Source organism: Syngnathus floridae, chromosome 1, assembly GCF_059516105.1.
Source record: "Syngnathus floridae isolate MCC-2025c chromosome 1, RoL_Sflo_1.0, whole genome shotgun sequence".
In the NCBI taxonomy this organism is placed as follows: Eukaryota; Metazoa; Chordata; class Actinopteri; order Syngnathiformes; family Syngnathidae; genus Syngnathus; species Syngnathus floridae.
In genome coordinates this window covers 14,280,405-14,304,078 of record NC_142413.1, presented here as the reverse complement: position 1 = coordinate 14,304,078, position 23,674 = coordinate 14,280,405, and the positions used below count along the sequence as shown (strand labels likewise).

Genomic DNA, 23,674 nt, shown 5'->3' with positions numbered 1-23,674 from the left:
GCTTTGACATGAGATTAGGGGCGTCACATCCATGTGGTATGCGGGTGTTTCCGCTGTCTTTCAAACTGATCAAGTCAGAGGTGGAGAAAGTGGAGTTGGGAGTGGTTATTATGTACATCAGCCCCATTGTTAGATGTCTGTGGGCTAAAAGTGTAAGAGCCCACTCGCAGGCAGATTTTTAGAAAAAGCCAACAAACAAAAAAAAAAACTTGGTTGTTTTATTACACTGGATGGTTGGACAAGACACTCTAAAGATAGAACTATTTGTATACAAGGCGCCATTTTGACTTTGACTAGTTTCTGGATGTGGGCAGTTTAGATGCCATTTTTAAAGAAGGCAGTGCCTCTGACAAGAACTTACTGGCAAACACTCCAAATGTTCTACATTTGGCCATGGTATCAAGGAATCCTGGTTAAAGTAAGTTATCTAAACTAAAAAGAAAAACCCTTCTTGACGCGGGTTGCCAAAAGACGTAGTAAGTTCTCGATAGTTTTCAAATAAGTGAATGTGTGGCTTTGGTTTTTAAGTATATCAACTGTGATCAAACAAAAAAAGAAAACAGTAGTTTTCCTGGATTATAACAATAAATCAACCACTATAAAACAGCAAAGAAAATAAGAAACAAGGCACAGTTCTAAAGTTACATATTTAATAAATGGTGCCGCTGTATTAATAGCACACTTGTTCAAACAGGACTTCCCACCACTTTGAGACACAGGACACAAGTCTTTGTTGGTCTGACGCTACCATTTATTGCATGCAACGTTTTTCATATCAGGCATTTGAGACGAACCCTCAAAACATCAAGAAAAAGAACAATGGAAACTTGACACTTGGAATCACATATTTTCCTTAAAGCCGAACCAACCCCCACTGTCATCATACAGTAAATGCTAGTAAAAAGCTTATGGAAACATTTGATTTTACAAAAAACAATCTCATATTTGTACCAATATGGTATGGAAAATCATTTAGATTCTTTATTTGTTCTTAAATAAATAGAGCAATTCCCACTGGACACGAATAGAGGCACTTAAGTTTTTTTTCCTTTTTTGTCAAATGTTCTTTTCACATCTGCATTGTCTTCCATACACATTCAGCAGTGGTTACATGATTGAAAACCAAAGCACTCATTCTTGATGAGCCGGATTTAGGGAGACCACGACGACTAAAAATAAATACGATGAAAATCAATGAAAAAGAATCAGCACAGGTGGAAAGTGTTCATGTTTTTTTTAAGTTCTCATGTGGAGGACTTGTTGCCGTGCGAATGCGACCGTAAACAAAGTCACACCTCTCTCACTCACTCACTCACCCACACGCACACACACACACACACACACACACACACACACACACACACACACACACACACACACACACGCATGACAGAGTATAGATGTTCAATATCTTGTTTCACATCATTCAATCATCTGGTCACTTGGAACTGACATAAACAACCACAACAACAATAACACAACAACATCACTGTTTGCAGGAGTCACTGTCCCTATATTGTGGAGCACAAACACTGTTGTCACTGCTGTCCAGTCATTTTTCAAAGACTCGACACAATCAGCTGTACACGTATACGCACAACAACACACAACAAACGACCAAAATGTCCTGTGGCGAGTTGATCGGATTCAATATTGTGCAAGGTTGCCATTGTTGCACAGTCTTTTGGTGGGATCGGAAAGGTCTTATATTTTATAGCCAACCTTGGACAGTTAGCTAGGTTGCTGGGTTACCGTGGGAGCCAGAACTGAGCCAACGTCTCTGAAAAGAACTGGTAAGGCCTAGAAGGAACTCAAGGGATACCAAAATGTACCATTCTTTGTGTGCTGGGCTCGGTAGTCTGATTATTCTTTGGTGAAATATTTCACTTAGAAGAGGGATTGTCAACCGGTGGTCCGCGGCCTTCGAGTGGTTCGTGGCGGTATTCCTAGTGGTCCGCGTAATTGGAAATGTTATTCATTTACCCATCCAAATTATGTCAAATGTAGCTGAGATCGCCAAAATAGACATACAGATGCAAATAAACAACCTGTATAGGTCTATACTCCTTGGGTGAAAAATAAAATAATATTCCACCAAAGCAGTGGTCCCCGAGTTGCTTCTTGATTATAATGGTGGTCCCTTGGACAAAACCAGTTGAAAACCCCTGACTAAGAACAATGACAGTAAGGTCCCAAGCAAATACTGATTATCTCCACTGGTTAAATTGGATTTTTGGTTCATGTATTGAGTTTTCCAGCACTAAAAACAAAAAAATGCTTAGCATTTAGGAACAATAATGACTTAAATTACTAAAAGAAATGAAAATTAAGAGGCATTGCCACCAAACGATTATGGTCAGGATTTAGTGCAAAGGCAATCGACATCGTAAATATAAGTATGCAAATATGCGATCTACTCAGACAGTGGCAACAAAAACCACTGTCAACTTCAAATACTGTATTTTTAGTACAATTGTAAGTAAATCATAAAAGTGCCGAAATAAAGCTGCAGATTAACTGTGTATAGAACAGCAGCAATGGTCACTTAAATTGCTGAAAATGCAACCAGATTTCTTTAATTTTGAATATAACAAAATAAAAAGTAAAGGACACGATCACACAATGAACAATAAATAGCCACAGGAGAATTTAGATTCTTAACAAGACTGGCACGTTAAGGTGACAGATGTTAGTCTTGTGTTCTCCTGTTAATAAATTATTTGTAATGTTTATAAGAGAGCCTGCCATTACCTGCATGCTCCTTGTCTAATTGGTGTACCAGACAAGTACTTTAGCAGCTGGATCAATATCAGACAGCATGTTTCTTGGAGCCTCTATAGAGCTTCCTTCCAAGAGTCATTCTCTTTAATTACAATCAGGTTGAACATTTCCCTTTTAAAAACAACCCCATCTTATTAAAAATACATCTAACTTATATTTCTATTCAGGGAGGAATTTAAACCGAGTATAATTGTTGTCTCTCCAAAGAGGCACATCATTTTAATTATGCTAATATGCACTCAGTGAGTCACATTGAAAGGATGTAGTTACTGTTAATTCCTAAGTGCGGATTGATTTTTGCCCAATTAATCCAGCAAGTCAATGCCATTATATTATGATTGCATGTTGTGTCATATGAAGGACCCCACCAGGGACAAAAGCGTCATTGTGTGTGTCATCTCACTGATCCCAGTTCTAGCTCCCAGGCCCATTTTATGATTTTCCTTTTTTATAGCTGGCTCCGGTCCAGCGCTTACAGCAGGTGAGCCTCGATGCGAAGCCAGTGCAGTCCCTGTCTGATGTAACGGACCAGCTCGGTCATGCCGCTCTGCTGACTCAAAGGCTCTATCACAGAGTCAAGCTCCTGGAAGAACTCTGCAGGGAGACAAGGAGACACTCCAGTTGAAACATTCAAATACACTTGAGGTTCTTCACTGCCATAGCTGAGAAGATTAGCAAACAACACAAGAGCACTGAGACTGTTAGCAATAATGGGGCTGATGTCTGTGAAACCTAAAGTGAAGGGATTATGCACCTACAACATCTAATGGGAAACTATACATTAAAAAAACATAATGTATATTGGTGATATAGTCCACACCCGTTTTATCACAGTTTGGCATTAGCAAATGCACCTATTTTAAGATTTGAAACCCATGACTTGTTATTAGTTTGCTGTTTTTGTTTGAAGGCCATGTCGTGGCAAGTTGGTGCTAATGAACTACGTAGAAGTGATTTAAGATGCTTCGTTTAGACGAAAGTTGCACATCTCGGGGCATCTTGGTACCAATGAACTCTGTTGAAGTGATTTTTGGAGCTTCAGTCAGACTTAAATCATCTTGTGGCAACTGTCAATTGTAAAGTCCTTTTCACATTGCAGGGAACGGCAGCATGGAATAATAATGGCGCCCCTGGTTTAGACGTGCTGATGTACAAGCACCAGAAAATAAAAACTGAGAATTTTCCCCCTGGTTTGGATGAGGCCGCACCTTGACAAGATAAATAAGTATGTTTCATTGTCGCAAAAGAAAACCCTGGCTTGGCTCATTGTAAGAAGGAAGAGGTGGAGACCAACATAAAAAAGAAATTGTCACGCCAAACGATAATAAGGTTTGTCTTTTATGCCATTGATATTAGAACAAAGAGCAATTATCTTTCAATTAACAAAAATATAAAACACTTGAACATTGAAATGTAGAATGTAATTTCTTATATAAATAAGCTGCGAAAAAAAATTACTTCAGTCAATGCATACACAACACAAACAACTAGTTATCTGGCTTATTGACAATTCTTGCACTCAAAACCGATATCTGGTGCGTTCGCCAGTTTGTTTAAGTATCTGGTGGGCATAGTGAATGTTTGTCGACCTGTTCATAAACAAGGAATGAAATGACAAAAATAGCACTGACGATGATAGCTGTGAGCCGGCACAACTATACGCGTCACCTTCCTGTCTATCATTAGCGCTAGTGTACCCACCCACGCTTCAATAATGAAGGAGAAAAAGCTTTGCGAGTGCTTGTGAATCGGCGAGACACATGCGAACTGATTTGCAAACCAAATTGTTTAAACTGTTGTCAAAAGCTTTGGGTCCTTTCTTATTCATTTACAGACGCACACAATTTCATAAATTACAGAAACGTGGAGTTGCCAATGTGAAAAAAAAAAAAAGACTGGCAAATACATAGGCATATACTCTCAACGCACTAGCCAGAACAATAATTACCAAGGTGATAAACATTAACACTTTATTTCAATAAATTTCTGCAAGTGTTTTCTTTTTCAAAAAATCAATTCTATAACAGTCCTGGGAAATCACAATGCCCCAATATTTTAGAATAACCCAGTGGGCACCAACATGATACAAGATTAAGTAATTGCATTAAAACAAAACAGACCTTACAATGATGATATGATTTCATTTCCCTACCTTGACTACCAGTGGCCAATCTGTCTGCAGTCTCCCAGTGCTCATAGCTGCGTAGGATGTTGTTAGTGATGTTTACATGACTGGCCGCCATGTGGTGGATGCGTTGCGGAATAGCTATGCTGCCTGACGAATTTGTTGCACCTCCCGATATTCCTCCCCCAATGCCGCCGCTGGCTGGGGAGAGGCTGAGAGAGAGTGGAGACGGAGTTCCGTTGATCCTAGAATACACAGAGAGTGTTAGGCCCGCGTAAGCCCATGAGACTTAAACGTAATGAACTGAAACGAGAATCTTAACGTGCGTAGTTCCGTCTGTCAACCAAATGCTACATGCTGGCTGTTTAATGGGTAAAGCGATTTTCTAGCCTAACCTAAAAGCAAAGCGCCTAAAGTTATCTCGGAATGCTTAGGTGAGGAAGAATTTGCACAGAACCCAGGCCTCAAACCCGCCAATCACATTTGGGAAAAACAGAGAGTGTCACAGTGGACATATTGTTAGCACGTCCGCCTCACTGTTCTAAGATGTGGAATCTTCATGCAATTATTCCCAATCTGTCAGGTTAATTGAAGTGTTTAAATCGTCCACAGGGCATCAAACATGAGTCTTTTTTTTGACAAAAGAGTCCCACTGCGTCTGAATTCCCTTCCCTCATCCACTGGAACGTCTTTCCCATCTCTAGTAACAAATACTACATTAATAAACATAAAAAAGTAAGATGGTGTGTTGCTTGTAGAGCAAAGTAACTTTAACAAATGAAAAAAATCTCCCACAGTGGCTGCGTGGTTCTGACAGTGACGACGATTATGGCCCTCGCTAATCTACAGTCTTGCGCCTTCTGAGCTGCGCGCACATCCCTGCACACGTGCTGAAGGCCAGTCCTGCTGTTATGCAGCGTCAGAGCTGTTCAAACTCATTAGTTTCACATCCACAGCGCCGCCATGCCTCCCCTCGATCTATCACCACCCACTCCATCTCACCTCAGCCAGCACTCGACAACCCCTCTAGTCTTCTCTTGCTCACATCTACAGCAAATCAATCTCTTTCTTTACTTCCTGAGGGGTTTGTTTGTCTACAAGATTGCGAAGGACGCCAGGGTATTTTGCAGCGGAGCTCTAGTGAATTCTGAATTCAAAATTATCTATTGTATGTGAGAGCAAGCAGGTACTCACTTTCCATTTGTCCTCCAGGGAGAGGGTGCTTGATGGGAGCTCTTGGTCGAGTTCTGGTTTTACAAGAAGAGACACAGGAAAAGCTAAATGGAAGTATACTTTTAAGACCTTGAGTAGTAGCACAGTAACATTATCGTTTCAATTCTTTTTCAGATGTTCAGAGTTCTTTGCCAAGAGGAAAAACTAAATGGAAGTTTAGTTTTAAGATCTTGAGTAGTAGCACAGTAACGTTATCTTTTCAATTCTTTTTCAGATGCTCAAAGTTCTTTGCCATGAGGGCCATATTGTGCTTCGAGTGAGCAGTATGAGGGTGTGTGAGAGTGATCTTTCCATATTTAACACATCTGTTTTATTTGTAACCAATTTTCTTTATAATCAATAGTATGGGAAAATGTTTTTAGCCTGGATTTAAAAGAATTTACACTCGGACTAAATGTTCTTCTCTATTAATTGACCCAAGTCTGCAAATCTTAGAGCTGTACTGGTTTTATATTCAATCAGTATTTCTTTAATGCACTCAGGACCCAAAACTATTCAGTGATCTATTGACCAGTAGCAGAATTTTAAAATATATTCAACAGCTGATTTGGAGCCAGTGTAAAAAAGCCTTTAGGATTGGAGATGCTCTGATTTCTTTGTTCTGGTCAGAACCCAAGCTGCAGCGTTCTGAATGAGCTGCAGCTGTTCAATGCTCTTTTGAAGGAGTCCAGGCAAAAGATTTGGAGCATGCAATCCATTAATCCAGATAAGTTTTTCATTTTAAAAGGCAGTTTTGCTGATTGACTTGATATGTCTATTAGCATCCCAAGATTTCAGATGAAGTCTGAAAGTGTTTTCTAACAGCAATCCTCTTTTCTTTAATGCTGAAAACAAATACATATCACTTTTTTTCTTTCTACTGTAGCTGAAGAAAATGTTGGTTCATGCATTTGTTAATTTGCTCTAGACACAGACACAACACACTAATTGAACTGCTTTCAATTGAGGACACTATGTGTCATCCATATAGCCATGATAACCAACATTGGTAATCTGAAGCATTTGATCCAAAGTTAACAAGTACAAACTTAACAAAAGGGTTCCAAGAACTAACCCTTGAGGGACCCTACAACTCATGTCCATTTGATGAGATCCAAAACTTCCAAAGGTCACAAAGTAACTTCTTTTTCTAAGGACCTGAACTATGTTACGACTGTTCCGTTTAAAATATATAATACATCAGTAGTAAGACTCTTTTCATCTGTTACCCCAGGGGTGTCAAACTTTGGAACCGCAGTGTAATTGTATTTGGCCCACAAAGACAAATTGTGCATCGACTTTGTGTTAATCCTAACATTGCAAATTGTCGTCACTTTTAAAAAAAATAGAGATATTTCTGGCAATTTTTATTTCCATTCACCTTTAAAAAAATCTGAAGAGTTCTTACTAGTCTCTGATTTCACAACCAGTTCTAAACTATATATAATATGAGGCGTTCATACATTTATTTGGGCTGACAGTCATAATGGCCCTCCAAAGGAAACTATGACTATGATGCGGCCCACGACAAAAATGAGTTTGACACCCCTGCGTTACACTGTGGTTTGATTGGTTGGTCCGTCTCTTCAAAACATAATGTGTATCGACATAGTCTGAGTACCACATGCATGCACACGCACACGCACACACGCACGCACACACACAGCTCCCACAAATTCCCATTGCGTTTCCTCTCAGAAATCCAATCCCATCACTGCATATGCGGCACTGTGATAATGACATCCTCAGTAATTAATTAAACTACACATAATTAATCAACACAAGTACATTAAACTCAACAATCCTCTCTGATGATTGATGGAGCTAATTAATGCGTTAATATCAAAGAGAAAGCATGGATTTTAATAATGCCATGCAAAATTAATGCACAGCACCATGAAAACGAATATGGAATGTGTTGTAATTGGCTTTGCATGTTTTACACCCATCGAGTGAGAAAGTAAAGTCACCATTTTATTGTGTGTGTGTGTGTGTGTGTGTGTGTGTGTGTGTGTGTGTGGTGTGTGCGTGCCCTTGCCTGTGTTTTACCTTAAAATACTCCATCAGCGAACGGGAGTACTTGACAGCATGGTCTTTCTTCAAATGGAACATCCGCAGATACAGCAGCGACAGACAGCGGTTACTATGGAAACAAAACCATTAGAAGACAGATGAATACAAATACACCATAAAAGCCTCATCTTCAATACTGCATTATCTTCATGTCATTAAAAAAAAAAAGAAATACAGTCAGATATTTTATACATGTCCTCACATAGTCTGATGAGCACCTATTAAATACACCAAAGGCAAAAACTCAGGATGTGTTTTTCTGATCATCCTTCATGTTTTTCCCCTAACAGAAAGAGCAAGAAAGAAGACCAGAGGTGAAAAACCAAACATACAAGGACATAACCTTGTAAGGCTAATAGACTTGCAAAATGCACATTTGTAATTTCAAGTATCCATCTGGCAAGCTTCCATTGTGGGCCCTTGGAAAACAGACTCAGGAGAATTCAGCGAGAAAAGAGAGGAAACTGCAGTCATGGAAAATAATTATTAGAGGGTATGGAGGATTTTTGCTTTGCATGGCCATCTCAATTCTTTTCTGTTATGCCCCCTCAGGAGGAAGAAACTTTTCCATACCCCTCCAACTCTCATCAGTGACTACAACTAGTTTGTCTATACAATTGAAATTGTAAGTACACCTCTACATAACATTGTATACTGATTAACTTGTGCCAAAACCAAAACTATCTGCACCAATGAAGGTTGAGTAAACCACTAACCACTTGTTTGCTAAAACGATAACACATGATTGTTTTATTAACTAACATCAAGGTTGGACTGTTCCATCACAAAAACAAAAAATGTAATCATACCATAACACGGCAAGTTTCTTCTCAGCTATGGTGGCTGAGTGGCTGGTGAAGTTCTTCAACCTCATGGCATACCTAAAGAAAGAGTATAAGGGGGATAAACAGAGAGAGAGAGAAGTAAATATCTATTGATCAATTTTTTATCGTGCCTTTCCTCATTAGGGTCGAGGGAGCCTATGCCAGAATTCAGGGAGAGGGTACACATTTGTTAATCGCAGGACTCACACACACAGGCACACACCAAATCATTATCACCCCTGAACAAATTGACCAAACATGCATGTTTTTTTTTGGAAAGTCAAAGGAAAAGCATGAGCAGAATAAGCATTGCCGTGAATCGTGATTTAAAAACCTGACCTCCCGTGCTGCTCCTTAGTAAATGTGCAGTACCACACCATTCCTTCAGGTTTGATACAAATTCGGACACAGACGATTTTCACACTGTAGAAGGATATATTTTCAAAGGCCACATTTGGCTATTGGTATTTTTTCCCCAAAAAACAGAGCTACAAGGGTCATATTTTGCCTTTCGCCCTCAGTGACCTAATCAGCTCTGGACCATCCTTTTCTGAAGTGGTTAATCAGTCTTATGAAACTCAGCAGTGACAGGGGAATCAAGGAAAACGACTTGGCTATTTATGCTTTATTGATCTTGAGGAAAATGTGCGTCCTTCCTCCGATTCCCTTCACTCGGAGACCAAAGGTGCACAGTCGCAGCCCTGAAGTGTCTTGCCCAAGGACACTTCTGTAGGATGGATGAGCTTGAACTCGAGTCCTTCAGTTAAGAGTCTCCGTGTTCGACTTATCTGCTGTCTGAGAAGTAGTCTCCATGACTTCATACGCTGGCAGTTATTAAAGATTCAAAAAACGACAGCAACCCATTCTGTGTTTCTTTTAATCAATTTTGCTTATTAACATGACGTATCATCCATACCTGATTAACTCGACGGTTTCCGAATACATTGTGTATGGAGATTTGGCCTCAAGAGGATCACGCTCCATAGCATTTCCACACTCAATGAAAGAGAGGGCGCCGTCTGCGTAGTTGACTGCTTTACCAAATTTGTCCATCTACACACAGAGAAAGCATGTAGGAGAAAAATACAATAAGACACCTACACAAATAAAGCTGAGGAAACTGTGCATAAATTTAAGGTAAATAATAGGTCACATCATTGTTTACAGCAGTCAGGTAATTATTTGGATAATGTAGCAGGCATCATCAGTCCTTGAGTGCAATGATCACATGGCTATATAATGGAGCAATTAAATTGTACATTACAGTCCTTGAAGCAACAATACACAAAACCAAGCTAGTACTCTCATTATTACCAGTAGTCAGCCCATTCTGTGTGCTTTCAAATAATTTCCGTTCCATCTTTGCGGTGCTATCTTCCAGCATGCAGCAGTTTGTGTAAGTGTTATTGTGTGTGTGTTTGTGTGTGTGTGTCTGTAAGATTTTTACCCAGTTGTGATTGCAGATGAACTTACCAAAGCATCAGCCTTGTGCTTGAGCCTTTTGGCTTCCTGCATATAGTAGTCTGCACTATGGACACTGGATAGAGCACACAGGACATATAAAGAGGAATAAATAGTATGTGTGGCTAGAAAAAGTCATTCACCCTAAAAACAAACTGTCTTTCGTGTTGAAGTAAAAAAAGCAACAAAAAAAAAAAAAAAGCCTACATAGTGGGACCAAACGTAACTCAGGCAGGGTCACATGCTGCTTTCTAACTGAATACGGGAAGCTAATGTTTAAGACAGAGCAGACTCCAGGTAAAACACTGTGTGCTTTTTATTTTATTTTTTTACATTGGTTAAGCTTTCTGTGGAGTATCTGCTCTGTCCTACATGACTTAATTATTTTAGTTTCGAACTGACTAAACATTGCAATTTAATCACCTACTACAGAAATTTCAATGGTAACAAAGGGAATCAGAAGAGTCCAGGATAAAAAAATAAATTAAAAAAATGTAATTATGTTAATGAAATTAGTGTGTTTGGGTTGTCTACTGTAACAATCACTATGCTTGTACATACGTGTCAGTGAAGGACAGTCTTGGTCTGGGAGGTTCTGCAGGTTCTGTCAGTGTTTCTGGCCACGCATCTGAGTTGGACTGTCCGTTGGCATGGAAACTGTCTCCACAGGGCTTCTTGTTATGATGATCTGTTAGCTGTAGAAGTGGAAGACCAGCTTTTATGTATATATTAGGAGAAAATTACACAATCAAAAAACATAAGAGTGAACATACTGTAGCGTATTTGAAGCTGCCATTCGTGTATAAACTTGTCAACAACATAGTGGATAGATGCTGCTCATTCACACATAATAATATTGATATTGTATGCTTTTGCTAGCAAAAGTCTGCTTGCAAAATATTTCACGACCTAAAGCTTAAAGCTTCGGATAGCCCAGATTTTCGTCCAGTCTTGTATTTGCCAAAATAATAGCCCTGGTTTATTTTAAAACCCGGCGCCATGTTGGGAAGTGATGTACCGTCAAGTCATTGACCTTGTACCTACCAAGTGCTATTTAGTGATATGCCAGATGGCTTGCCTGTGGATGGAAATGTATCTTTTCTTATTTGTTTTTACCTCAATGCGACCCTTAAAAACACAACAAAAAACAAAACAAAACAAAAACTTTAAAAAAAAGTCAGGCCAAAAGCAAGTGTGTCAGCCCCACCCACTTCTTTATTTGACATTGAGATGTCGGATATATTTATTTATTTACCCTCCGTCAGCATTGACCCTGGAAAATTCAAGAATGACTCAGATTTGTCAGAATCTGACCAAGAAAGTGCTGTGTTGTATTGAGGAGGTGGCCAGACCAAGAAAACTGTCAATACTGCTGCGTCGCCTTCTTTTTCTTTCTTTGTTTTATAATCTTTTTGTGAAATATCACAAATAATGATGGATTGTGGGGTATTGTGAAATTCCCACTCCGAGTTAAAATATATAAAATATACGTACATCATCCGCTATTATACTATATGAATGTAAAATTATTTAAAGCTATAATTTATAGCTTTTCAACACATTAAATTAATTTAAGAAATTAGGAGTTACTTCGAATCAATAAAAAAATGAAAACTAGAATCACAGAATCGAAAATATTCCATTGATGATGACGGTTTTTCTGATCAGCTCTGGACTCTGGCTTGACCTTCTGCCTGTCCCCAACCATGAGCTTGCTATACCCTTTCGACAACGCACGACGTGACCGACTCGTCAGGTTGCCTCGTAGTCCTGCTCTTGCACTTAATTGCCCTGCCCCATTCATGACATGTCGTCTTCCACATTTTTATCATTCATTGTTCATGATCCGTTCAATCACGTGTCATAAACAACTAATAGGATGTTGGTAATCGGACACATTTTAGGACTTACACTCGTTGCAACATTTCTGGCATGTGATAATCTTCTGCTATCTCCTCTCCTGTGTCGGTGCGTGGAGGAGGACACGGGGCAAGTGGCGCCGCCATCCTGGCTGAGAGATGAACTGTTCTCACAAGTACGTTTATGAGGGGGTTCTTCAGAAAGGGGGGATAGTAGTGGAGGAAGGAGCTTCTCATCTTGCCGTCGGGACTGTTTCCTGTTTAGAGATCTAAATAACGCACACACGTACACACACTTAAAAATGCAATAGTACCAGTCAAGCCTGCCCTAACGTTTGAGCTTTTTGCATCAAAATATGGTTTCTGTACATAATGCCTTGATGTCAATTTAATTTCAGAAAGTACACATTTCTGTTTTTACACAATAGGACGGCACCAACTCAGGTAAGCAGCCGGGAATGAGTATGAGTCATTCAATCTTTTTTTTTTTTTTTTGTCAAATCGACACAAGCACCACCACGAACATTGTTGTGTTCCCATGTGCACAACTTCACCCAAAATCAACCTACCGTGGATTTCCCAGTGATCTTGAACTGATTCAGTACATGCATTGCATACATTACATGTATTGGAAAGATTCAATTGATAAGAATAAATGCAAGCATACATGTTGGAAACGAGGAGTTCCAAGCTTCGTATGATGAAATTTAACGTGGTTGAATTTCCCAATCTGTTTGTCACACTCTGCCAACCTCGTTGCCAGCTGGGAGCATTTACCAATGTTTGTGAACACACACAATGTTTGAATAAATATACTTGTGATTGATTTCACTAATGGCAATTTTGAAAACATTTTGTCCTCCAAATCTATTCAAAACATGGACAGCAACATCAACTTCCTAAATACTTTCTGTGCAGTGCTGTGCCATCGACCATAAATTAAAAGTGGTCCTTTCTTGTTGTTTCTTGATGGAACACGGATGATTAATCCCTCAGTTGCCTTTTTGAAGCTCCTGTGACTCATATTGTTTGCAACATCATAGATAATATTTTGGATGTTTTTCCTCTTCCCTCAAGCTCTTGGGGGGGTGATGCAATGCAAAAGTTGCTGAGCTTGCACAACAGCACCGCAGGCCTAGACATTAGTGATAATATACAAAACCTGGGAGACAAAACTAATTAGTGGCTGAGTGTGTTTGCCTGTGTGTTATGGCTGTGTATGTTTGTGTGTGTACCGAATAATGGATGCTAGCAATGTGCATGAATATGCTAATATGCATGTTTGTGTGTTGTTTCTAAATGAATGCTGGTATGTGTGTGTTTTCCATTGCACTTCTGCATATTTTAGGGTGACAATTACCAATGTTAAAGCACAAAATGACCACATGATATCTGTCAAATATTCATCTGCAGTTTATGGAACGTTACTGGAAATTGCAAAGCCGCTTTTGCGAAACTCTCGTTTTCAGTCATTAATTTATAGCGTTATGTTTTCACCGACTGTGATAATCTGTCAAGTCTCAGATTAGAAAATGGTGAAAGGCTCTGAGTCGGGTAATCACATCAGCCAGTTTACTGCTACTATAAAAATCCTCTTGGGTGAAATACAGACGATCTACACACTGAGACGTCTGGTGCCCAATGTTGAAGGTTCAACTCCAGGTCACCCCAACTTTCCCTCCCTTCTCCCTTGCCATATAATCTGTGCTTGTGATGAGATGCTTAGTAAATCTCAGCAGACGCCACATTGACTTTTATGCGATGAGACTGTCGGCTGCATCTGTTTTCAGAAATTCAAAGAGGGCATGTTGCACGTCAGTAGTGTCACACTGAAGTTTCTATTGCTTTATTTAACATTAATTGAACTCTCTCTGTAGTTTATTGCTTTGAGGACATTTTAAATTTGTATCCTCTTTAAGTTTTTAGCGATGAGTTGGGTGTAAGCACTTGGCATGAGTTTGAATGGTGCTATGAGGCAAAATTGACCAAGGGGAATGGAGGTTGTGACAGCTGCAAGTTTTGCAAAGCCTTCTCTCAATCTACCCAAATGCATGCCTCTTCGTTGTTCAACATACTGTAATACATATGGAATATACTGACTCATCATTGTATCACTGGACGTTACGGCACAGTACTGTACTTACTCCGCAGAGTTGTTTTTGTGGTTGTGTATTGGAGAGATACAAGGTGGAAGGAGCTGACAGTCTTTGCCCAGTTGTAGTTTTTTATTGTTGTTGCCGGATGGCTCCATGTGGTCCAACTGGCAATAGAAAGAAAACCAAAAATGAGTTTAAAAGGGCGACAGGGATTGTGCACTTGCAAGAGAAGGTACATTTATAGCCAAGGTTAGTGGCGGTTGGTCAAGAGATTGTGTTAGGGCACCGCCCCACCTCACATGGCCATCATAATATAATTCTCTGTGAAGGCTAAATAAACAAATAAACAAATAAATAAATAAATGACTAACAGTACAAGGTGTTAAAAAAAAAGAGATTTATATTTGCCACCTATATAGGCTCTAGGTATAAGAGAGTATTATCATGTAGACGTCTTCGGGTCTCGACTATTTATATACATGTGAAGTTTCAGATTTTTTTGGGAGCACGTGCAGGTCGGTTATTAAGATTTTTCTTTTGTGCGGTGAAGGAAATGTGAACTTGTGATAGTTCACCAAGATACAAACGCGTGAGGTGACACCAATTTTGTTCAGCTATGCTGTTGCATCTGCTTGGTAATGAACTCATCCACAGCCAGCTCTGTTAAAATGGATCTTTGCCGTCTATAGTTGTCAATGGCAGTAAATGAGTTAAAATTAGATTTTAGTTATCTGGTTGTTACTCCCAAATTCATTGTGTTGTCTGTAATACCTACAACATTGCAAAACGAGGATAAATTACAGGTAATCAGAGAGCAATATTGAAGAAACTCTAGTTTTCGTGGTATTTAGCTCGGAGTGGTTGGTGCCTTGTTTGTATTTTTCATTAAAAAAACATTACTTATAGGATGAGCAAATAAAATTAGGAAGGTGTACAAGACAAACAATTTTAACCTTGTGTTTTCTCTTGCTCTTGCTGGTGTGCTTCTCCGTCTGGACCACCAAGCCGCCGGTAGCTTGCCTCCTGTGTTTCCCTCCACTCTCTCCTCTCTCCGTCCTCCCAGGTAGCCTTGGAAGACTCTTTTCTTGCACAGGGGGGTTGCCCATGACCCTGAGCCCCTGACATCCCTTTTCTCTTCTTTCCATCACCTTGTCTCTCTCTCCCAAGTTGAACCTTTCCCTCTCCTCTCTGTCCGCCTGCCTGTCCCTCTCTGTTAATCTATTGGTGCCACACAGCCTCTCTGCATCGTGCCCTAATGGTTCATTTTCTTCATTCTGCTGCTCCCCTTTGGGTAACTTGGGTCTTTCCCTGAGCCCTTGCCACTCTCTGTCACCCTGTTTTTGTCTCTCTCTCTCTGACACCATGAGCCTTTCCCCTGGTCGCTCGCATCCTCTTCCTTCAATGCCATCCTGTTCTATTATCCCTACCCGAGATATTTGACCAAAATCCTTCCCTGGAACCCTGTTTAGCAAACTCAGATCAATTTTCACCCATAGACTCTGTGTCTCCTGGTATTCCGTAAGTGGGGAAAGAGGCATATCTTGTCCCATGCTGAAGTGTGGTGACATAGACTCCAGGTTCTTGCACGGTCCACCTAACCCGCCAGGGTCAGGAACAGAGGTACTAAATGAACCACTTATGTTGTTAATGTTTAGTGTGTTATAGCTACTACTACTACTACTCCCAGTGCCATTGCTGCTGCTGATGCTACCAGTGGTACTATTCATATTGGCAGTCACACTGCCACCATCTCGAACACAAAGTCCCTTGCCTCCAAAGACTCCCAGACTTCCTATTCCGCTGGCCGAGCCAAAACAGGGAAGAGGGGGGGTGTACGAGTTGGACTGAGGCTGTGCGTTAATTGCGGCACGTGTCGTTTGAAGCGGCAAAGCAGGGATTTTCATGACTTCTTCTGAATCCGACTGGCATTCCGAAGAAGAAGAGGAAGAATCTGTTTCGACAAACTCTCTGGACTTGGGTGTGATTTTGCTACTTGGGCCTCTGTGCTTTCTCTTGTCCTGTTATTTGACAAATAACATGGGGAAAAAAAAAAGAATCAGGATTTATCATAGTCTGTAGAATTCAACAACTGGGCACCAAATAAGATATTAAATATCATGGAGATGATGAGCCCACAGTTATGTGAGTTTATTACTTTTATTGACTTATGTTGCTCATCTACTGTACCATTCAATTTGCGAACCACATTAATTCGAGCACACAAAATAATGCTGCTCTTGTGTTTCTCTCAGTTTGTATCAATAAAGTGTAGTATGCCATCTGTTGTACAACCTGTCAAAAAAAAAAGTAAAGTATAGTTTTATCGCTTTCAATAATGATGACATAGTGCAAATAAGACAGACGTGTTTTACTGATCAGTGAAACGAAACATGTTTTGGCTCGCTAGTGTTTGAATGTCAATGATATTCACAGCACACATGCCGCACAATTGAGCACATGCAAGATGATGTCTATCACATGCAAATTAAGATTCAGCGATACCATCTTGCCATGAACAGTTGACAGACTTTACAAAAATTGTATCAGTGGAAAATACCATCTGCAAAACTCCCTAAGAAATGTTGACCCACTTCCCCTCCTACGGAGACATTGCACATGCTTTCTAACCTTAACCAATTAAGCTATGCTCATTAACTCAGGGCAAGCCTTTGATGGAATAAATAAAAATAATTTGTTGAACTTGGTTTGTTCCCTTGAGAGCTGTTATTTTTGGAGAAACCTAAAGGCATATAATGACAACAGCTTCATTCTCCAGGCTGTTAGGATCCTGAACTCTCTTCCCCCTCTTCTGCGTAGCGTCCTGTACGTTTTTATTGTGTTATTTGTTTATTTATTATTTATTCATCACTCTTATTTATTCATTGATTGTGCCTTCTTGTTTTATTTTTCTTGTGTTGTTTACTTGTATGTACATTGTGAACTGTCTTGTCACCGTGGGATAGTGGGAACGTAATTTCGATCTCTTTGTGTGTCTTGGCATGTGAAGAAATTGACAATAAAGCAGACTTTGACTTTGACTTTGATGAATGTATTTTTGTGGTTTGAACCTCTGACTGCTTAACTGAATCAAACTTTTCAGAAAAAGTAGAAGATGTCAAGGTCATGCTTTTTCTGCATGACAGATTAGTTGCTGTTTGCTTGTTGCTGAGTTCATATCATTTGATTTGCTGTTAAATTCTGCCTGTTTTTGTTTGCATTGTTCTCGTGTCGTCTCATGTTCTCTTTCAAAGGCAACAAAAGCAATGCCAAAAGGTAAGCTTGTCTAGAACACACTGTCAGCGATGCGTAAAACGATCGTTACTTCCTGTGTTCTTTTAAAGGTGCTTGTATTGATCTTTGATGAGTCACAATTACTTGAGGGGTTCTGTCACATTTGTGAGTTTTTATGACTTGATTGTTAGATGCTCCAGATTTTTGCTTCGGCACCAAATCACACTCAACTCAACCCAGAGGATATAAAATATAATCTCAACTACTTTACTTGCTATGATTTGTCTAAAAACAACAACAAAAACCATTTCGAAAAGAATAGTACTGATTGTACACAATTCTACTGAAAGTGCTATAAATTTGCGATTTACTAAAAAATATTTTAATTTTTTCATCTATTTCATTGTCACGCTATCTTCAATTGCACTACAAAACCCGGAGATATTGAACCAGAATACTTCTCACGCTAGCCTGGTGCTATGTAGATAAAGTGCTCATTGGATACTGTGAACCACATGTTTCTGTGATTGTTGCAATCAGAGGTGTAACATGATGACACACAAATACACGTGCATATGGACACATACTGCACTAACCTGGTTTATACTGACAGTAGGTATTGGCACAGTGGTTTGCTGTAGTGCTACTGGTTGTGCAACTGTGTTGTTTGAGTTGGTGGAACTACGAGGTTCTTTCCTAGGAGCTGCTTTCCCACTGGTGGGCTTGGTTCTTGGTCTGGACGTGTTCTGATGCTCCTGGGAGGAAGGAGGGTACAGGTCCTTTTCCCTCACTGCAGGGCTACTGACGAAACAGCATGAGTTTAATAAAAAAAATGTGGGTATTTTTTTGGGTGATAAATTACCATGTGACGTTATACTGGGTCGTTTGTGGATCACTTTCTGCTGATTGGATTACAATAATGATGTTCATTGCTTGCATTGAGTCTTTTTAAAAAGGTAAGAAGTCAATCATCATATTTTAATCATCAATCATCACATAATATTTTAATAGGTAAAGGTGTTTATGTGATCATTTATAGTTGGTGGTAGGATGGAAAACAATTATCAAAGTGGAAGGAAGGAAGGAAGGAAGGAAGGAAGGAAGGAAGGAAGGAAGGAAGGAAGGAAGGAAGGAAGGAAGGAAGGAAGGAAGGAGAAGGGATCAAATAAAACATTTGAAATAAATATAATATAATTTGGGAGAAACTAAGAGATTCTAACAAATTTGAGTGTTTTTTAAGTATGTCTAAGTATATATATTTTTTTCAGTTACATTTTTTCCCCCCACTGAAAATGCTGATTGGCAAGTAAAGAGTGTTTAATGCCTAAAATGGGAATGTACTCTCAAAGGAAAGTTAATTAGTTTTAACAGTACCAAAAATTATGCTTTCACAAAGTTAAAGCTCCACTTCACGGGACTGGGCCCCAAAATGTCTTTATAATAGTTTTTTCCATTTCATTTTCATTTATGAACCACCCATCTTATAAATAGCATATTAACACTTCGGCTGTTCACAATGGGAAAGGCTCTGAAAATAATTTTCGGACTGGAATCAGTTTCAGATGTCCCGTGCTCTCTCATGCACGTTCTAATGTTAGCTTTTTGTTTCACAGAGTTACAGAAAGAAGCTATTATTTTTTTCGACATCTGCTTAGAATAGACGGCTAAACTATCAACACGAAGAAACGAGTGTGCCATTTCTTTTTTGGGCCGCAGGTGGCAGTTGTGATTAGATACTCAAAATCCTGCAGTTTTAACAATATGTATTCATAGTATTTACTGCAAGTATGAATATACATATATATGTTTTTAATGGTGAGAGTCTAGTTTTTATTGCCTCATGCTGTTTAATACTATTTAGCTACATGAGCATTATCTAAAACAAAAAAACAATTGTAAGATCATAGCAGACAAATAATGTGAGTGATTTGCTGTGGCGACCTGAAGGGAGCAAGCCACTACGTCAAATAAATACCTACTATTACTGAGAATTATGGGAGGATTGTGTACAATTGGATGTATCATGGGTGAAGGTATACTTAATATTGTGTTTGAAGAGCTTATAGGAATCAGAATATTGGAGTACTTGGAAAATAGTCAGTTAAAAGTAATTAATTGTGAAAGTCATCACAAAACAGATGTCAGAAAAAAAGGAATCGTAATATATTATAATCAAATACAATACATTCTATCCTTATCTATATAACACACGTGGAGGATTTTCCTCAATGTTAGTGTGGCGTCCTTCGTCCCTCACCTTTGTTGGTTTGATCTGCTGCTCCATGTCTGACTCTGATTATCCTCCATACTGTTCGACCTCTCTGTCCGTCTGGGTTGTTTCTTCCCTGTAGTGGTTCTCCTCGGTGTGGCGACCTCTGGTCCGGACATCAGTCCTGGCGACAGCCTCATCTTTGATCTCTGACTCTCCCCCGATGCCTTCTGGGTGAGTTTGGCCTTCGTTTTCTCCCTGCTTGGGCTGTGAGACACAAACATGATTGATTTTTCTCTCATTTTTCTTATGGGTAGAACATTTAAGAACACAACATGACAAGTGTTATCTCTGATGTCACTAAACCTTAAATGCAAATCCCAAAACACATTTTACAAATATATAAGTCACGTATTTGACGTTTTCAAACAAGTAGATGTGGTTCATACCAAAATGTTCCCCTGGCATCTTTGTGCTCCACTGTTGGTGCTGTGGGAAGTGAAGGAACGTTGGAGTCCAAGGGTTTGGTCTTGGGTGCAGCACCCACTCCTGCTGTTTCGCTCCGCTGCGAGAATGTTTCCTGACTCTGGGTGACAGAACCTGAACAGTGGACCATTAGAGCACAGGATTTCCAGATTACACTAAGTGAATTCAAGCTTTCCTATCCTCATTGTCACTGCTACTACTTTTGTCTGTACATTTGCCAACCTGTGCCATGATGATCTTGCTGTGGCGCCACCAGAGGTTTAGTTTGAGCTTGGACCTTGTTCAACCAGCTGTCCAGCTGCCATTTGTTACTTGAGGATGGCTCAGGCTATAGGGTAGCAACAAATATTTCACATTTGCATCTTTGTACAGGCGCAAATAATTAAAAAGAAATGGTAGACAGATACATTTAAAAGTTTGTACCTTGTGTGCAATGATAATGAATCGGGCAAAATTCACTGAAAATAAAAGTGTGTTGAATTTACTCAGTTTTATCTCATAGAGTGGTTGCACGAAATAAAAGCATTTGGATACAAAAATACTTTTTTTAGGTAGATGAGTAGAGTGCTTATAAAAATGTATCTGGATCCAAATGATCTTATTTCATGCAACCACTTGAGGAAAGAAAAAATAAATTCAACATACAATTTTCCCAGGATTATTCTCATAAAAAAATGCAGCATCTGTCTGACCACCACTTGGGAGGGAAAAAAGTCTGAAATTTGAGTTCAATGTGTTAAATAAATGAGAGCAAAAACACACGTGTTGTGTTTACATTTTCGCTCAGGATGATAAAAAGAAACAAAAGACCAAGATGTTGCATGCTGGTACTATAAAACTTTGATTATTCTACAGTATCAATACAATATCTGTGTATTGAAGTCAATTGGAAACTATAGTGATGAATACAGTGATGAATTATAACACATTGTGATATGAAAAAAAGCCGAGATGACAACTGTCTGTTCCTAGTCGTTACACCAACAAGATTTTCAATATTCCTTGTGAGGCATTATGTGTTTGTACTTATGATGTAAATGTAAGCATAGTTCAGCTAATGTATATTATTCTACGATAGATTTATCATGACAATTGTAGATTGCATTATTGAATACTGTATGGTCATTGAGTCATCAGAGTGATTTAATGCAGAAAGGTGGGCCAACTAAACTCCCGTGTATAGAATAAAACGGACATTCCCATTCATTCACTTGCAAATAGGACAAGAAAAGAAAAGGCCACAGCTAATATAACGCACAAATGGTCCCAGATTTGTACCTGGAACAATGCCTGTCAATATGTATTGTTGTTTATTCTGCGGCCCTTTGTTAACACACATGCTTGTCATGGTACCTCAGGGGATGCGGCGCGGGCGGCCTGGTTATACTCGCTGTCAGTGGAACTGCTTTCTGATTCGTCTGTGTCCGACTCGGAGCTGCTCTCAGATTCACTGCTGCTCCCCGATGCACCGCTTTAGAGGACAGGGAGTAGACAGAGATTTAATCTACATGTCACAAAGTCGCAAAACAATACACAACGCTTGACTCACTTGACACGAGCAAAGCTCATTCGTGTCATCTTCCATTGCTAACAGGGTTACATCATGACTCACAAATTCACTCACTCTCTCCAGTGCGTTGTCTATTTGCAATAAACCCCCTGCTTGTAAGTTTTGATGCGTGTTTACGTCATTCACACAATGCTTCGTACACTAAAGCTGACTCAGTCAATTAGCGTCATCTTTTCTGCTGCCATCCTTCATATGATAATAAAATTTAGAAGCCACCGTGTTATCCTATTATCCACAACATATTTACCAGTACTCACACGGTATTTTCAAGGTTGAAATAGCATATTACCAATTTCATTCAAACAAATTTTTAATCATTTTAATAGTTGATAGGTCATGAAACCTATTGTGATCATACTGTGGCACAACCTTGACATTAAAGATAACTCGACATTGATTTGAACCAGAAGCAACGTGGTTGAAGTGGCTGCCAAGAGGCCTGTAGCAAAATGAAAAGCTGATTGAATATGTGACAAGTTGTGGTGGTGTAGAAAATGTAACGGGATATCTCCCATACACTTCATAATGTGGGAACGTGATGTCATTTTGGCTGTAGTCCCAAAAGTGATGTTGAGCACATGACAGCTACCTCATTGGCAGAGTTCTTAAAAAGAAAATAGGTACACAAACTACTAGTACTGTCTCTATTTGTTTGAACTGAATCTGAAATATGAGAACTATTTTGCCTCTAATTGTTGAGTTTATGGCTTGAAAAGCTAACAATATACGTCAAAAGAATGTGACATACTTGAGGGACCCCGACAGAAGGTGACGGGCTGGGAGGGAACGAGCTGGCATTCGGGGTAATGCACGGGTCAAACCATTGTGTTTAGCATGCCCCCCCACCCTCATGGCCCATCACAGACACAATGGTAGACTGTGTGAAAACATAGCAGAACCTGAATATAGTAAAAAAAACATCCAATGGCACATTACCTTTCAGGCAAACAGGGCTGCCGTGGCCATCAGGATGCTAAATATAGCCTAAGTGCTACAAACTGTGTACAGCAGGAGTGTCAAACTCATTTTTGTCACGGGCTGCATCATAGTCATAAGTGAAGACAATTTGTAATTTTAGTAATGACACAAAGTCAATGCACAATTTGTCTTTGCGGGCCACAAAAAAATGATATGGTGGGCCATATCTAGCCCCTGGGCCTTGAGTTTGACACCAATGGTGCACAGGATATGGATTACAAGAATGACATGAATAATTATTACATTGTTTTTCCACCCTTTTAATGTCTCTAAAAACCAGTGGGAATCGTATGAAAAAACATTTGACAAAACCCAGCCAAGATTTTTTTTTTTTTAATTCTAGTTAACTCTTTTAAAAATTAGTAGAAAATATAACCGATCTCACTTTTCTAATTTCGTCAATGGAGAAAAAGTGAAGTAGGATGATATCCACTTCTTACAGTGGCCGCCTCAGCCACCATTAAGCATTAATAGAAAATATAATCGCATATCTAGTGATAATTGCTGAAATGCAGTCTTTTGAACCAGTTCAATTATCTCTTTCTCGTGCTTATGCTGGTTCATCCGTCCTTCCACAATCCTTTGAAATGGTCTCCTAGAGGCAACGCAACCGCTGACACAACTTGAGAACATACACACGCGCAGAAATAGCAAACGTGTGTATATGTGTGTGCATGTGTGTGTGTGTATATTTCAGTCCAAGGCTGCCGTCACAGCAGGCACCAATCTGTGTGAGCAGTCAAGCAGCAAATCCATCAACTGTTCCTCA

General features: G+C 39.5%; 1 protein-coding gene and 1 long non-coding RNA gene across 3 annotated transcripts in view; one reads left to right on the top strand and one right to left on the bottom strand.

Moving 5' to 3' along the window:
* Nucleotides 1-729: 729 nt before the first annotated feature.
* The window catches only part of aff2 (ALF transcription elongation factor 2), a 114,087-nt gene continuing 91,142 nt past the window's right edge, over nt 730-23,674 (bottom strand). Inside the window, exons 11-26 of one of the 2 annotated variants that reach the window (XM_088385790.1) lie at nt 21,711-21,828; nt 20,580-20,685; nt 20,321-20,471; nt 19,920-20,138; nt 18,259-18,463; nt 15,385-16,449; nt 14,480-14,595; nt 12,388-12,604; nt 11,038-11,171; nt 10,489-10,552; nt 9,932-10,068; nt 9,001-9,072; nt 8,168-8,261; nt 6,101-6,153; nt 4,934-5,151; nt 730-3,375 (exon numbers count right to left, since the gene is read on the bottom strand). In XM_088385790.1, coding sequence (XP_088241916.1) covers nt 3,254-3,375; nt 4,934-5,151; nt 6,101-6,153; nt 8,168-8,261; nt 9,001-9,072; nt 9,932-10,068; nt 10,489-10,552; nt 11,038-11,171; nt 12,388-12,604; nt 14,480-14,595; nt 15,385-16,449; nt 18,259-18,463; nt 19,920-20,138; nt 20,321-20,471; nt 20,580-20,685; nt 21,711-21,828 — 3,091 coding nt within the window. In that variant the 3' untranslated portion in view covers nt 730-3,253. The remainder of the gene's footprint in view (nt 3,376-4,933; nt 5,152-6,100; nt 6,154-8,167; nt 8,262-9,000; nt 9,073-9,931; nt 10,069-10,488; nt 10,553-11,037; nt 11,172-12,387; nt 12,605-14,479; nt 14,596-15,384; nt 16,450-18,258; nt 18,464-19,919; nt 20,139-20,320; nt 20,472-20,579; nt 20,686-21,710; nt 21,829-23,674) is intronic. The other variant, XM_088385799.1, reaches the window with a different exon arrangement.
* Nucleotides 17,492-22,010, top strand: LOC148404227 (uncharacterized). The gene is made up of 3 exons (XR_015860608.1): nt 17,492-17,704; nt 20,014-20,105; nt 21,716-22,010. It is a non-coding gene; the product is annotated as an uncharacterized LOC148404227 (long non-coding RNA).